Raw genomic sequence first — 17483 nt, forward strand, 5'->3', positions numbered from 1 at the left:
AGCCTTGGAGGAGATTATGTTGAGAAATAAAAAAAAAAATTCTTAAAAACGTTGTTTTTCTTGGTCAGGCCGGAAACTTATCAATCCACCCTCGTAGTTTTAAAATTCATTTTTTAAAAATAAAATATTATTTTAAGCCCACACGAATATAAATTTCAGGAGATTAATTCACGGAACTGCTCCTTGATTTTATCAAACTTATGGCGCAAGAACTAAGATCTCGGAACCCTTGCTTTTAAAGCAAAGAACATTGCTTTAAAAGCATGGGGTTCAAGATCTTAGTTCTCGCGGCATAAGCTTCAGAAAATCGAGTAGTAGTTCCGTGAATGAATCTCTCGAAATTTCTCAGCGTGAAATAACTTTGCGAATTTTTCTTATTCTCTTAAATCCTTTCGAAATTCTTTCATCGATTCTAAATATTATTTTAAAATCTTATTATATCCATTTAACAGTTCCCTGTCGATATTTGTTCTCAAGCTAAAGTATTTGTCAATCAATCCCCGTAAAAAGTAAATTATTGAATATTTCAGAATTCTGAAAAATGTATTGCATTAAGGAATGTTGAAAGAATTCAGATTTTTTGCATTAAACAACTTAGAGAATTTTTTTTAGCGAACTACAATCAAAAGAAGTGAGGGTCCCCGACTTTACAAATGAGACAAATCAATACTTAAGTAACAAATTTGCTTTAAAAATGTAAAAGTCCTCTTAGGGGGAAAAATACTACAAAAAAGTATTATTTTCATTTTTTTCAGCAGTTGATGGTCCTTTTTGAAAACAAAAGCAACAGAGAAGTCTCACTTGATTTTAAAAATTTTTTTACAAGTTTAAAAAAAGTAATGCTGAAATAGGACTAAAATGCAAAGAAAGTTCAAAATATGTTTCGTTTTACCCGGATTTGTTTAGGATAAAAGTACCAGAAAAGTGCCACATTTTTTCTCAGGACTTTTTAAAACAAATTTACCGTAGAGGTCTCACTTAAGTATAAAAAAAAATTTTGCAGGTTCTAAATAATTCATGGAACAAAAGTACTAGAAAGAAGTTCTCTTACGAAATGTCTGCTAAAAAAAAATTAGCTGAGACGTTTCCGTTACTTTTGTTCTAAAAAAAAGTACTTGCGACACAGTCGCAATTTCGAAAAATATTTAATTACACTTTTCAGGTATTTTTTCCTAAAAAACGCCTAAGAAAATAAGTGCCACTTTTCCGATACTTCTTTCCTAAAAAAAAGTCCTGTTTAAAAAAGACAAGGCGGGACTTTTTTGGTAATTCTGTCCTAAAAAAACTCCTGCTAAAAAAATGAAATGGAACTTTTCCAGTATATTTGTCGGAAAAAGTCCTGTCATAAAAAAAATTGAGAGGGATTTTTCTGCTACAATTTGTCGAAGAAAATCTTAGAAAATTCAAAAATGGAATGAGACTTTTCTGGCATTTTGGCATAAAAAAGTACTGGTAAAAAAGACTAGGCTGGACATTCAGGTACTTCTGTCCCGAAAAGTCCTGCTAAAAAACTAGGTGTAATTTTACCAGTAATTTTTTCTCAAAAAAGCCTTGCTTAAGAAATGAAGTGGAACTTTTTCGGTGCTTTTATGGTACTTTTGTCCTGAAAAAAAAACAATGCTGAAAACAATTGAATGTGTGAATTTTCTAGTACGCTTTTCCTAAACAAGGCCTAAAAAAATAAAGTGGAACATTTGCCCCCAAAAATTCCTATTAAAAACACATAGGTTGGACTTTTGCCCTAAAAAAGTCCTACTGAAAATACATCGGTGGGACTTTTGCTCTAAAAAAAGTCCTGCTAAAAACCCCTAGGTGGGACTTTTCCGGTGCTTTTGTCTTGAAAAAAGTCCTGCTAAAAAAGTGAAGTAGAACTTTTTCAATACTTTTATATTATAAAAGTCCCATCATCACTTGTAAAAATTTCTAAAAAAAAAGAAAATGGAACTTTTCTAGTACTTTTGACTCTAATTGGATTTTTAAGCAATTGTAGGAAAATACAGTTCTTTCTTTCGGGACTTTCTTTGGAATCTTCATAAGACTTTTTTTATTCCAGAGGCTTAACATCGCAAAATTTTTTAATTAGAGAAGAAGAGGAATTTTTAACAAAAATAGGAAAGAACAGGGTAATTAAAACTAATGTTATCAGTACTTCAAGTGTTTTTAAAAGTATTTTTCAGATTTTTTAATGAATATTTAAGGTTGCTTAATTTGCTTTTATGGACGATAAGCAACATTAATGGGTCAATATTGTATCTTTTATAAAGTTTTAAATTTTTAATAAAAACTAAAGGTGTTACTTCTTCGCAAAAATGTGAAATTCTTCCTAATTTCTAATATAGATTTAAAAATTCTAATGGGTTCTTTAAAACTCCCAAAGCATCAATTTTCTGATGAATTTTAGTTTAAGGTGTAAAATTTAGCCCTAACTTTTTTTATATAAAACTAATGGAAAATATTTATCTATTGATTACGAACAATTTCCGGTAGACTAAATTTCAATTTAAATAATTACTTTTTGTACATTAGAAAATTTATTTCAAATGAATAAAATGTCTCAAATCTGAAAAATAATAATGGATTACATTTTTTTAAATACATTTTGTTGATAAATGATAAACTTTTTTTTTTTATTAAAGAACGATTACGATAACGATTTTCAATTATTCCTGTGAGTATTTGAATTTATTTATATTTATTGTTTATTACCGAAAATTTGATTCCTTAATATTTTTCAGATTTTAACCACCCAGGCGGAAAAATTATATATAGTTTATATACAAGGTAAAGTATTATATATAATATTTCACAATATGTATAAACTATATATAATTTTTCGGCCTGAGCATTTTTTTAAAATAAAAACAACATTAATTTAAAAAAATGGTGCCAAATATTTCCCTTGAGTTTCATATTTAAAAAAAGATTGGGACAAATTAAAGCAAGTTAAAATAATTTTATGAATTTCGTCAAAGACAAATTTTTGGATATAAGCCTTAAAAGACTATGTAAGCATTAAAAAATAGAGGAAATATCTTGAAAATAGGGGAAAAGGGAGAAAATTCTCGAAAAAGGGGAACTTATTGAAATAGAGGGGAAACGGGTTTCGGGAAATGACTGTGAATCCCGTGTTTATTTTTCTACCTCACACGTTCCTGGCTTATTTGAATTTCACCACCGCGATAAATATAAAGGGGTGTTATCTATACTGAAACAGCTGTTTATTAACTTAGGACGTAACCGGCTCGAAGGACCAGAATTAAAATTAGAATTTCTACAAAACTTTGAAAAATGATATTTATAAGTTCTATCTAAATCTTTTAACGCGTCGTTTCTGATTCTATCTTTTCTTTTCTGATCAATACCTACTGGAACGTGAAATATAGATATTTCGAGAGCATCAAGCTTCACGGGGACTTTTATAATTGACCGCAAAACGACACTCGTTAAAGCTGTAATCAAAACTTTTTTAAGCCCTTCACGAATCACTTCGATCAGTTTATTAAAATCGCCCGCGGCGAAAACCTGGTCAGCTTGATATCAATAATGAAAAATAGGATTAAAATAAATTAAAAAATTGAAAACTACTATTTCTTTCAAATATTTGCATTAATGTTACATTCAACTATTTAATTATTAAATTGTTAATATTATTATTAAAACGAATTTCGAATTCACCTGTAATTTTTTAATTTAAGGAGGAAACAGATTTTTAATCTAAAACATACATTTCGAATAACTATTTTTTTAACACATAAATCCGTGCTAAAATTAGATTCTAAGATCCGAGAACAAGGAAATGAATATTAGTTTCATTTTAAAGTTAGATTTATAAATAATTTTTCTAATAATTTTTAAGATATTTATTTTTTAGGATTCTAAAAAATATTAAGAAAAACTAGAGTCATTTTAAAAATATGTAGAATTTTAGAAGTTTGGAAGAAATTAAAAAAATAATCATTTCTAAAATGTTCTCAACAAAATTTACGTTTTAAAATATTTTTAATATTTTTAAAACTTTTAAAATTGTAAATATCTTTATACACAATTGTAATTATTTCTAAATTAAAAAAATATTCTGCAAAATTAAAAAATGGCCTTAAAATCTTCTAGATTTTTTTTTATTTTTCTAGAAAACTCTCATAATATTTTGAAAGCTTCTTAAAAATTCTCTTAAACTTGATTTTTACAAAATTTCCCAGCTTTTATTCTCATGCAATCCTTCAAAATGATTAAAAATCTACATTCTTCTTCAAAATTTTAGGGAATCCTTTAAAAGTTTTGAAATTACTTTCAATGTTCTTTTCAAATTCATTTTTCAAAATAAAAATTATGTGAAATTTTCTCGACACCTTGAGAACCTTTTTTTTCATTTTCTTGAAAACTCAAAATTCTTAAAAAGTTTCTAATATTATTGTTTGAAATCATCAAAGGTTTGCATTTCTTTTTAAATTTTTTCAAATATTTACAGGTTTTGAATTATTTTTGAATCTTTTTAAAAATTTCGAAAATATCTCTTAAACTTTACATAAATTTTGGTTTCAAATTATGGAATTTTCTAGACTTGAAAAATTTAGCTTTACACGCTTTTACACTCTTTTTCGAAATTTTAGAAAATGTTTTCAAATCTTTGTACATTTTCTCTCTAAATTCATTTTTTTAAAGTAAAAAATCATTTGAAATTTTCCGAAAAATCTAAAGAAGTGTCTTTTAAATTAATTTTACTTTTTCTACATAAGCCTCGAAACTTTCTAAATATATTTTACAATTATTCGAATTTTTCATAAAATTAAAAAAAGAACATGCTGCAATAATAAAAACAAATACCCTAAAATTCTTCGGATTCCCTTTTGAGAAATCGTCAAAGTCTTTTGGACTTTTCAAAAATATTCTTTTTAAATAATACAAAAAATAAAAAAAATCATCAAAAATTTTTCAGAAATCTTCAGGCATTTTTGTATGATTATTAATTATTAAATATTATATATTTTTATTGATTAAATAATTCATTTATTAATTATTGTCAACTGCATTGATTTAGAAATTTTAGGAAATCATTTGATTTTTTTAAAACTATTTTTCAATTTTCTCATAAAATTAATTTATTCTTAAATAAAAAATAATTTGAAATTTTTCTCAATTTTCTTATAAAAATAATTTTTTTTGCTTTAATAAAAAATCATTTGAAATTTTCCCAGGAATCCTGATTTTTTGATTCTATTGAAATGTTCAAATAAAACCTCTAAATATATTTTTAAATAATTTAGTTTTTTTTTAATGTCTTACAATAATACAAGATTTAAAAAATTGTCTTCAATTTTGCAGATTCTTTTTTCGGTATATTTTGAAATATTTAATGGCTACGGGTACCGAAATTTTGGTACAAATAGCCGCATTTTTTGCCACAAATAGAGGGAGCTGGAACAGGGGCTATTTGGACCTTTTTTTTACCAACTTTTCTACTTAAAAATCTTTGAAAATAAAACCCTGAATAAAACCTAACACCATTGTAAATATTAAAAAATAATTTAGAATACATTTTTTAGCTTTTATCAATAATGCTAGAAACTTTAAGAAATAAATTTAATCATGAAATACAATTATTTATTTGGATACTTCGATTCACATAATCGTACTTTCTATTTTTTCAATTTGAATTTTGAATCAGATTAAAATTTTTAAGCATTTCTTTGAGAATTTCTATTTTAATTAAAGAAATTGATTAATTTTGTGAATTTTTTATACTTACGGGGCTGCGGTGACAAGGACCGATCGGAGGCTGGTGGTGGTGGAAGTGTTCCTTCCGGTTTTGAAACAAGGAGGACCACTCGATCCTGTGTGGCTTTTAAGGTCGCGACAGCTTCTTCATGCGTCACATTCTCCAGATTTTTGTCGCCCTGCTAAAAGAAATGCAAAAATTTCCTGAATAATCATATCTCTTTTGATTAAAAGTTAAGGCAGACGAGATTTTTCAAATTTAAATTCAACCGTCTGCCGTAAATTTCCCGCCTAGCGCGAGCTGCAATAAAAATAGCTGACTTTAAAACAAGATAATTCGGGATTAAATAAAGCTATACATTTTATTTTTAACGGTTAAAAAGCTCATTAAAATTTATGTGAAATGATACCTAATAGAGATATTTTTAAATTCCTAAAGAGACTAGATCACGCGACATTTTTTTTTTAATCAAGAATTTCTCAGATTTTCTTCCTTAACTTCAACTCGTCCTGTGACTTAGGAAACTTACAGGGGAAAAAACTAAAATTGACAGAACGTAATCTTTAAAATTTTATCTTTACTTTAGGCCAATAAAATTTAAAAAATCTTTAACGGTTGCCGAGATATTCGCTGGTTACGACAGAAACCCGACTCAAAAACGCTTGGACATTTTAAGTCATATCTCGAAAACCCGTGAAAATTTAAAAAATTGTATTGGCCTAAGTTCAAGACAAAACTGAAAGTATTGCACCCTGTAAATTTGAAATGTCAGCTACTACTTTCCTAGATATTATCGCGAGTTGAAATGAAGGTACAAAATTCGAGAACTTCGTACATTTTAATAAAAAACTTCTCAGTTGATATATACTTTTCGAAAAGTCAAAGATATCTCCGCTAGGGGCCAATTAACATGAAATTTCACAAGCTTTCTAACAATTTTTTAAATAAAAATGTTAATTTTAATTTTCGACCAATTTATCATCTTTCAAAATCATCAGTAATTTTTAGTACCACTCGCGCTCGCTGTGTAGGACAGTAATCCAAAAATTTTTGTAACTGGTTCAAACAGAGTGAAACTCTTCTATAGCGCCGATTTTGGGGTTGACGAAGGGTGGGAACTCATTATAGCCCGCTCCGCTTTTGTTTTTTCACGCCTGAGCGAAAACCGCAGACGCCACGCACCCCGCGCAACTCCTGTTTCACATACTTGCGGCGCGGCGTCAATTCTCGGAAGGGCTATAAAAAAGAGGGCTATTTAAGGGTTTCACTGTATTTAAAAATAAAATTATTAATAAAGTTGAAAAATTTTAAACTCCAAAAACACGAAATGTTCGTAATGAGGCCAGTATCTGACTTGGTCAAAATGGTGAAAATGTTGCTCCGCAACGTTATTTCTACGCGCCTCGTTGGAGGATTTAATTGAAACTTCCCTAACCCATTTTGTTCAGTAAAATTCCCTCTTCTCTCGGAACCCGTCCTAAACCCGTCAGAGGAAATTAAAGACCCAGAATGCGATTGAGGTGATGCGACTCTTTCATTCACAAAATTCTGGGAAAATACAAATATGTGGATAATGAAATTGCCAACGAGCCAGTAGCTTAATCAACTATGTATTCAGCTAAGAGAAACATTTCCAGAGAAGCGAAGCAAATTTCCATGATAAAATAAACAAACTCAACTAAATAGAGTGAAGGCAAAACTTGAATTTTTAAATTTCAAAATTACTTATTTTTTCTTATTAAAAATTTGAAATTACTGCATTTATTTCAACAAAAAAAAAGATTATTTTTTACTAGAAGAGATGAGATTTTAATACAAAAGGAAAATTTTTTCGCAAAACAGTTGAGTTGTTGAACAAAAAAGATGAACTTTTAACAGCAGCAAAATATATATAATCACATTTTCAAGAAAATAGGGAAGCTTTTAATTAAATTGTTGAATTTTCAAACCACAAATTTGAAGTTTTAACCAATTGGTTCAATTTTCAAACAAACAAGATTGAACTTCAACCAAAAGAGGTTAACTTTTCAACCGAGAAACCCTTGAATTTACAACAAAATAATTAAGTTTTGAACAAAACAGTTCAATTTAAACCAAGTAATTGAATTTTTTATTTTTAAAAATAGTTAACTTCCCCCAAAAATAGTTGCATTTTAAACCAAAAAGTGAATTTTCGACAACCAAAAAACGAATTTTCACCAAAAGAGTCAAATTTTTAAGCAAAGAGATGACTTTTTAATTAAAATTATTATTTTTTTAATAATATTATGAATTTTTAATTCAAATTATAAATCTGGAACTAAAAAAAAATTATTTTTAATAAATTTGATAAACTTTTAACCCATAAGTTAAAGGCTTTATTCAAAAAGATAAATTTTCAACCAATTAGTTAAATATTCAAATAAAAAATATCAATTTTCAACTGAATCGCCATAACATCAAACAACAAAGATAAATTATCAACCAAAAACAGAGAAGTTATATTTTCAGTTTGAAAAATTAATTTTTAACAACAAAAAAAGAATTTTTAATAAAAAGAAGATTCAACTTCAAAAACAGTTACATTTTAAACCAAATAATTGAATTTTTTAGAACAAATTTAAATTTTTGACCTAAAACGATTACAATTAGTATTTTTAACACATTTATTCAACTTTTAACCCAATTGAATTTTTAAAAGAAAAATATGAATTTCTAACCAAATAGTCGAATATTTAAAGAAACAGATCAATTTTTCGAGCAAACATAGAAAAGTTACATTTTCACTTTAGAAAAATAATTTTAAAAAAAGAAGAATTTTCCACAAAATATTTACATTTTTAACAAATGAGATGAATTTTCAACTGAAATGATGAATCTTCACCTGGAATAGTTAAATTTTCATTAAAAAAAAATTATTTCCAGCAACAATATATAAGAATTTTTAACCAGACATAAGTTTTCAACTTAAATGATTAATCTTCAAAAAAGTTTAATTAACTGATTCAACCTGCAACCAAGTAGTTCAATTTTTAAACAACAACAACAACAAAATTAGTTTTTAACCAGTAATGTGCTAGTAGTTATTTCAACCAAAAATATTTCTATTTTAAATAAAAAAAGTTGAAAACAATAAAAAAAAGACGAACTCGCAACTGCCAAAAAAAATTAATAAACAAGAATCGAAATACAAGGAAAAGAAATTACTAACAAGATTATTATATCAGGCTGGCCGCAAAATTTTATTTTAAGAATGCCTAATTTCTCCCTGACCAATTTTTCCTGACCACAAATATTCATTTTAGATTCAGACTAAGTACTAAGTAGATCATAAGACGTCATTTATTTGAAAAAAATTATTACAGTACACAAAAATATTATCGAAACTTAATTAAGATTCAAAGGACATTATGCTAATCTTGAAAATTCTTTAACATAAAATCATTTGTAAACGGAATAAACAATTTGAAGTTAAAATCTAAAAATTTACAATTTATTGTCCTTACTGAATGATCAAAGCTGGTTCTAGCACAGGATTCATGTTACCGACATCGAGACCATTCAACAGCTCAAGTGGTTCGTGTCCGAGCTAAGTTTCTAGAACATTTTCGAAGGGTATTGATGACGTCATACAATTATTATAAAATGATTAAAAAATGATGATTTATTGTTTTTTTTATTGATAATACATTTAATTACAAAATTGCTTTCTTTAATTATGTAATGCGCAATATCAATTTCTGCCATCATCGGTACCCTTCAAATATATTCTAGAAACTTAGCACAAACACGAACCACTTAATCTGAGGAATGGTTTTAATCGCAGTAAAATGTCGGTAACAGGAATCAGTGAAATTTCCTGACTTTCCCTGACTAAAGTACACCTTTAAATAAAGTATAAACTAAATTTAATTTCGAAAAGTAATAAATTAAATCTAATTTTGTAGAATAGTTATGTATAAGAGCCGAGCTGTAAAATGGAGAAAAGTTTGCGATGTCCCTGCCACTGACTTTAACATTTGACGAAGTTTGCATCTCGAAACAGATGGTCTAACATTCGAAGTTCGAAGTTAAATCGAGTCTCAATCGAACTTCAACTACGCCCTTTCCCGATACTTTTTGAGGTCACCTACCTTCCCGCATTTACCAGAGACTAAAACTAGATTTTGAACTAAGGAAAGTTCGATCCAAGTGACAAGGTATCGAAAAACTTTTTTACTTAATAAACTTCGAAGAAAAAGTAAATTTTGAAGAAAAAAAAAATTATTTTAAACTTTCTCTTCATTCATGATCAAAGGATGACAGTACAAAGCTACATAACCAACATTTTTTCGAAAGTGGGTCCATTGCATAACGAATTCTTAAAAAATAAAATACAAATTCGGGTAAAAGGATTTTTACAATATCTCATTTTTTGTAAAATAATTTTTGAAAAAACTGCTATAAAATTCGACTTAAAATTTTAACGTTTGAGGTACCCCAAAATCAAGAATAAAAAAAATACATTCTTTTAAAAATTTCAAATTATTCAAGAGACTTTTAATTTAAATCCACAAAATTCGAGGAAATTCGAAAGAATTTATGGTAATTCAAAGTATAGAAAACAAAATTTCAACTGAATTAAAAAGGATTCAATGGGATTAAGAACAGCAATTGAATCTAAGTGGAATTGAAGCGAATTCAGAAGAATACAGGGGAATTCACAATAATATAAGAAAATGGAATACAATTCAAGTAAATTAAAAAAGATTCACTGAAATTCTAAAGGAATACAATCAAATTTAAGTGAATTACACTAAAGAGTCAAAAGAATTTGAAAAAATCATTTTAGTTCAGAAGGATTTAATTGAATTCCAGAAAATTAAAAATAATTAACTTTTGAATAAACTTTTTGAAAGATCCAAAAAGTTTCTGAAAATTGTTTTTTTTTAAACACTATTTCCTAAAAACTGGATCTTATTGTGAATAATTAATAAAAAAATATCTTATAAAATATTTAAAAAATTTTTAAATCCTTTAATATTCCTTTTACATTTTTTAATGGTCTTGAAATTTCCGTGGAGTTTATTTAAATATCCTAAAATCCTCTAAGGCCTTTGGAATTACCACAAATTAATTCAATCTATTCAAAATACTTCGGAATTACACTTGAAACTTTTTAAAATCTATTTTCAAAAGCCCTTGAAAATTCTTTGGAATTGGTAAAAATACCATAAAATCTTTCTAATCCTTTGTAATACCTTCAAATTTTTAAGATCGATTAAAGACCCCTGGGTATAGTGTAAAATATTACAAACATTGATCAAATTCTTTGAAATTCCATCAAAATATTCAAATACATTAAATAACCCTTGGAAACTTGTAAAAGATCCAAAAATATCAAATTTTTGAAAATACCTTGAAATACTTGAAAATATTCTAAAACCTTATAGGTTAGAAAATTCCTAAAAATATTCAAAACTACCCTAAAATATTTCAAATACTTTGAAATCTTTCGAAATCAGATGTTTTAAAACTACACTAAAATCTTTCGAATCCTTTGAAATCTTGTGAGAACCCTTGAAACTTTTCAAAGCTCTTTAGAATTCTTTGGAAGTATTAAAAATACCCTAAAATAATGAAAATTCTTAATGCCTTCAAATGATTGACATATTTTTCAAAATGCCTTCGAATCGTTTAAAATACTCTAAAATATTTCAAATCCTTTAAATATCATAAAGCTCTTGAAAATTCTTTGAATTTTTTAAAAATAGCCTGGAATCTTTTGAATACTGTCGAATCGAAATATTTAATTATCATTATTATTTATATTATTTTATTATTTTAAATTCTTTGAAATCCTGAGAAAATTTTTAAAAGCTCTTGGAAATTTCTCGAATGTTGTAAAAACACCCTACAATCCTTTAAATCCTTAGAAATCTTAAAAATCCTTGAAATATCTTCAAATTCTTAAAAAATATTCAGAGTTCCTTTGAATCATTAAAAGAGCGTAAAATATTTTAAATGTTTCAAAATTCCTTGAAAGTTTTAAAAGCTCTTGAAAAATCTTTGGGGTTTATAAAAATAACCTGTAATCTTTTAAAACCTTTCAAATCGCTTCAAGCAGTTTATTAAGAATGCCCTAAAATCTTTTGAAATCCATTTAAAATTAACCCTTATAAAAAAGAAGTATTGGTAAGTATTGAATCCAGTACTTTTTCGCGAAAAGTACTGTATTTATAATACTTATTTGCAAAAAAATATTAGGCCCAATACTTACCAATACTTCTTTTTTATAAGGGTTTTAAAAGTTCTGAAAAATTTCTAGGAATTTTTGAAAATACCCTAAAATCTTGAAAATTCTTTAAAATACCTTGAATATCCCAAAATATTTCAAAAGACAAGAAAATTCCGAAATAAGTTTGGACCTAAATTCAATATCCCATGGTGACTTTAGTGACTCTATCTTTTAATAGAATCTGCTATATCATCAGAGATGGTATCTTACCGACAGTAGATCAACCCTCCAAACCATGAAGGCAGAAAATCTACATAATATCGATCAAGTTAAGAATCTTCAATAACAGAAAATGCTTAACGTTTTAAGCAGACTAGATGGAAAATAATATTTTCAAATTAAAATTATTTCTTGAACAAAAGATCCTACTCCTTCTTCACTCCATTGGGAATCGAACCACAAAACTTCTGATTTCCGGTCAGGTGCTTTGCCAATTAAGCTATTAGAGGGATCAGAATAAGAACTCTTAATTCAAGGAAATAACACTAATTTTTAGCTAGGTGTTAATGGTACAAGTAATTATTTTTCAAATGAATCTGTTATGTCATCAGAGATGGTACATTACCGACAGTAGATCAACCCTCCTTTCATCTTTTATCCTGCAAAAGTGATTTGAGAAAAAACGTGACTGATTGTATTGACTTAAATTGCTCCCTGTAAAAACTCCGTGACTTCTGACAATTTTTTCAAAATACCTGACTTTTCCTTGACTTTCCTTGAACTGCAGCCAACCATCCACAATTATTTTCATTATTACTATTATTATTACACCATTAGGCCAAATCCCTTCCGGGATGAGCATAACTCACTAGGTTCATTCCACAGCACCGCTCCGACACAAGAAACTGACTAATCTCTCTAACAATCACCCCAGGCGAAGAGCTTCACGAAGTCATCATATGTCATAGATCATACAAAAATAAGCAACAATCTAAATCAAAATTGCTAACAATAGGTGAAATTATTCTAATCACTGAAGATAGAATTTTCGAAAAGATAAAGAAACTGCGAAAGAAGTACATTAAATCTTTAAGATAAGCATACATATTTAAGTTTCTTAATTGATCAAGCAAATTGATTTCTCGCAGAGGACATTCCTCTCTCGAGAGTCCATCAACTACTTGGGTAGGATTTCTATTCTTTTGCCTCGTCACGGCATTGCCGATTAATGAGGGGTCTAGGTGGTTGCAAGACTGACGGACGCTACTTAGAAGGAACGACCGGAAGCGAAGGCTGATAATAATGGATGAGGCGGGAAACGAATCGCCGGTCGGAAAACAAAAGGAGAGAAAGATAGGGTTGGTGGTAGTAGTTTGAACCAAACTCAAGCCGGATCTCAAGCCCTCAGGGTTGTCCATTTTCTGCAGGAGTCTCTCGACTCAGAACTGTCCTCGATGACAACTAAAATAACCGCTACTAACCAACTTTCCATTTTAGACAGATCCTTCTAAGTCCCGATCATCTACTACAATTGTAAAAAGGAAAAAGAATTTCTCCTTCAGGCACAGAGAATAAAACATTTCTGAAATAAAATTATTATGAAAGAAAGGAGAATGAGAAGGGTCCTTCCAAGTTGAAAGCCAAATTTTAATATATAGTGCGGGTCGGTTCTACGCGTGAAATCCTACCTTACCGACTTTAAGACCACCCGACAGTTCAAGCGGTTCATTTCCGTGTTACGTTTCTATAATATTCTTGTTATCATTGTAAAATATAGACAAGCCTCAAATCGTTTTAAAATAAAGAAAAGAGGCCGATTATTTAACGAAAATATTGGAATAATAGGGGAATTCAAAGTAGAAATATATTTCATTTTCATCAAAACTGATGCATTTTTAACCTAATAATTGAAATTTTCGACCAAAACAGATGAATTTTTTAAACAAAGGACGTGAATTTTTAATTAAAAATTTAGGAAATTTCCACTAAGAAAAATCGATTTTCAACCAAACGTTTTTCAATTTTCAGTTGTTAAAAATAAATTATCAGCTCAAAAGGAAAGAAAGAATTTTCAACAAAATAGTTAAATTTTCAGACAAAGGTATGTTTTTTTAACTAAAATGATTAATATTAATTTTAAATGACGAACAATATATATGAAGCAAAAAATACAAATTTTAAATAAAATAGTCAAGTCGTGAACTAGAAGAGTAGAATTTTCAAAAAAAAAAAACAACTAATTTTCTCAACGACAAAAAAATTAATTTTTAACAAAAAAAATCCATTTTCAACAAAATCGATCAATTTTCTACCGAATTGTTGAATTTTTAACCCGAAAAAGAAAAACTTCCTAGGAAAAAGTCGAATTTTGAAACAGAGAATATGAATATTCGCAAAAAGATGCATTGTTAGAATAGTTAAATTAAAGTTTAATTAAATAAAATAAAAAAGTTTAATAAAAGTGTAATTAAATAGTGAATAGTTAAATTAAACCAAATAGTTTAATTTTCTACCAAAATAGTTGAATTTTCAAACAAGAAAATTAATTTGCTATTAGAAAAGATGAATTTTTAATATAAATCTTCAACAAAATTGTTCAGTTTTAAATTAAGAAAAATGAATTTTCAACAAAAAATGGAATAGTCACGTTTTCAGTTCAAAAGAAAATTTCAGCAAAAAGAAAAACAAATTCAATAAAATAGTTTAATTTTCAACCAAAGATATGATATTTTAACTGAATTGATGAAACTCAATTGAAAGTAATAAACGATATAATTCAACCAAAAAAGACGAATTATCAACAAAGCAGTCGAATCTTCAACTAAAATAGATGATTTTTCAAACAAAAAACAAACCAATTTTTTACAAAAAGAAGAATTTTGAACAAAATACATGAATTTTCAATCAAACAGTTAAAAAAAATTATTAGTCAAAAAGGAAAAAAAGGATTTTCAACAAAATAGATCAATTTTCAGATAAAGCTATACTTTTTTAACTAAAATGATTCATACCAATTTTAAATAACAAGCAATATGTATCAACAAATAATACAAATTTTAAATGAAATAGTCGAATCGTAAACTAGAAGAGTTAAATTTTCAACTAAAAACGACTAATTTTCACAAAAATAAAAAAATGAATTGTTAATAAAAAAAAATCCATTTTGAACCCAATCGATGAATTTTCTATAAAATTGTCGAACTTTTAGGTCGAAAAAGAGAAATTTCCTATAAAAAGTTGAATTTTGAAACCGAAAATATAAATATTCACAAAAAGATTCATTGCCAACCAAATAGTTCAATTTTCAACCAAAATTGTGGAATTAAAAAAAATTTCCCATCAAAAATGTATTTTCAACCAAATCTATGAGTTTTCTACCAAATTGCTGGATTTTTAAACGAAAAAGACGAATTTCCTATAAAGCAGTTAAATTTTTAAACCGAAAATGTGAATGCTCAACAAAAAAAATTATTCTTTGACCAAATAGTTTGGATTTTCGACCAAATAATTAAATCTTCAATAAGAATTATGAAGTTTCAATAAAAAAGTTGATTTTCAACCAAATAGTTGAATTTTTTACCAAAAAATTGAATTTTTAAGCCAAAAAGATGAAGTTTCGACCAAATAGTCCAATTTTCAACCCGAAAATATGAATTCTTAACCAAAAAGTTGAATTTTCAACTAGAGAATATAAATTTTCAATAAAAAAGTTGATTTTCAACCAAGTAGTTGAATTGCCATTCCACAAAGACTAATTTTTAACAAATATAGTTGAACTTTAAAAAAATAATGTTCTTTTTAAAAAACTGTTAAAATTTCAAAAAAATACTTAAATTTTGAAGAAAATAGTTGCATTTTTAACCTACAAAGATAAACTTTTGAACCAAATGGTCGAATTTTCAAACAAAAATACTCAATGTTCACCAAAAACAGTTGCATTTCCAACAAAGAAAGATAATATTTATACGAAGAAAAATAAATTAAATATCCAAAAAGATACATTTTTGACAATACAATTAAAATTTTAACAAAGCAATACAATTTTCAACAAAATAGTGGCTTTTTCAACTAAGAAATTTTATTTTAAACCAAATAGTGGAATTTTGAAAAAAAACTTTATCCGAACAAAGCTGCATTTTGAACCAAGAAAGATGAATTTTCAGCATCAAAAAGACAAAACAAAGAGTTCAATAACGAAGGCCGAGTTTTGCATCCAAAAATACGAAGCCTAAAAAAACTAGTTGGATTTTCGACAAAAAGATGATTTTTTAACAGCATATTTATATTTTTAACAAAATAGCTGAATTTTTAACAAAAGGAGATGAATTATGCATCGAAAATAATGGTATACTTTGCAATAAAAAAATAATTAACTTTGATTTATGCATTTATGCACAAAAAAGGATCATTTTTTTTAAACGGGGGAAAAAAAATTTTTTTCAAAAGAGGGGAAAAGTGAATGGGAGAAAGAGCGTGAAATCTGAAAATTATATTGAACAATGTTTATTTAATATAATATTATTTTAATATTCTAGAAACTTAGCATGGGCATGAACCACTTGAGTTGTCTAACAGTCTCGAAGTCGGTAAGGAAGGAATTTTCGTCTAGAATCGACTCTGCCTATCTAATTTAGATTTTGGATTCTAGGATGAACAATTTTAAAGAAATCACTTAATTTCCCAACCACAGGCTAAGAAATTTCGTTTCAGTTGATCTTGCACTTGGGGTAAAGGTATCGCTGGCGGAAACGAAAGAGCTATCAATTACTCGAAACCCTCTTCTCGCGCCCTAATCTACTTGTCCCATCCACACTTAACCATCCATTTGTGGTGAACGCAGAACCGAAAACCCGTTCATTTTCCAGAGCCTTTCTCTACCACAATGACAATGAAAAATGGTAGGGACTTCATTTTGCTAAAGAAATTTTTTACTCCACCGATCGCGATCATCCAAAAACCTTTCGACATCTACTCTTCCAATTTTTCATCCATCCATCTCGAATTTAGTTACTGATTTATGAAAAGATTAAAATAAAAATACGATAAGAGACCTGCTACAAAATCCAAATTTCCAAATCCCTGATATTCCCTGATTCTTCCCTGAATTTTCCCTAACCAATTTTTCACCCTCCTTGACCGTTAATTTTTTTTCTAGGTATAAAAATAATATTAAACCTAAGGGATCAATAATACCAATAAAAAAGGATTGTGTCTAAATTTTTTTCAACAATTTTAGTGACAACAGTCACATCAAAAAACTATGAGAGATAATTCACAAATTACGTAGGAAATATATAAAATACATAAATTTTCAACCAAATAGTTGAATTTTCACCTCAACAACATAGATTTTGATCCAAAAACTAAAAAATTAAATTTTCAGTTACAACAGTTCATTTTCAACCAAGAAAAATGAAATTTCAATCAAAATAGTGAAATTTATAACCTAAGTGATAAATCGTTGATAAAAAATTAATTCTCAATGAAAAATATAATAGTTAATATTTTCACCAAAAAATATATTTTTTTTTAATCAACAGACAACTGAATTAAACCCAAAAATACGAATTT

General features: G+C 27.6%; 1 protein-coding gene across 15 annotated transcripts in view; it reads right to left on the bottom strand.

Annotated features, from left to right (window-relative positions):
• The window catches only part of LOC117181543 (disks large 1 tumor suppressor protein), a 1257521-nt gene that overhangs the window by 266156 nt on the left and 973882 nt on the right, over positions 1 to 17483 (bottom strand). For 14 of the 15 annotated variants that reach the window (XM_033374344.1, XM_033374348.1, XM_033374350.1 and 11 more), the window contains one exon: positions 5747 to 5897. In XM_033374344.1, coding sequence (XP_033230235.1) covers positions 5747 to 5897 — 151 coding nt within the window. The remainder of the gene's footprint in view (positions 1 to 5746; positions 5898 to 17483) is intronic. The other variant, XM_033374345.1, reaches the window with a different exon arrangement.

Source organism: Belonocnema kinseyi, chromosome 10 (genome assembly GCF_010883055.1).
Source record: "Belonocnema kinseyi isolate 2016_QV_RU_SX_M_011 chromosome 10, B_treatae_v1, whole genome shotgun sequence".
NCBI classification, from domain to species: domain Eukaryota; kingdom Metazoa; phylum Arthropoda; class Insecta; order Hymenoptera; family Cynipidae; genus Belonocnema; species Belonocnema kinseyi.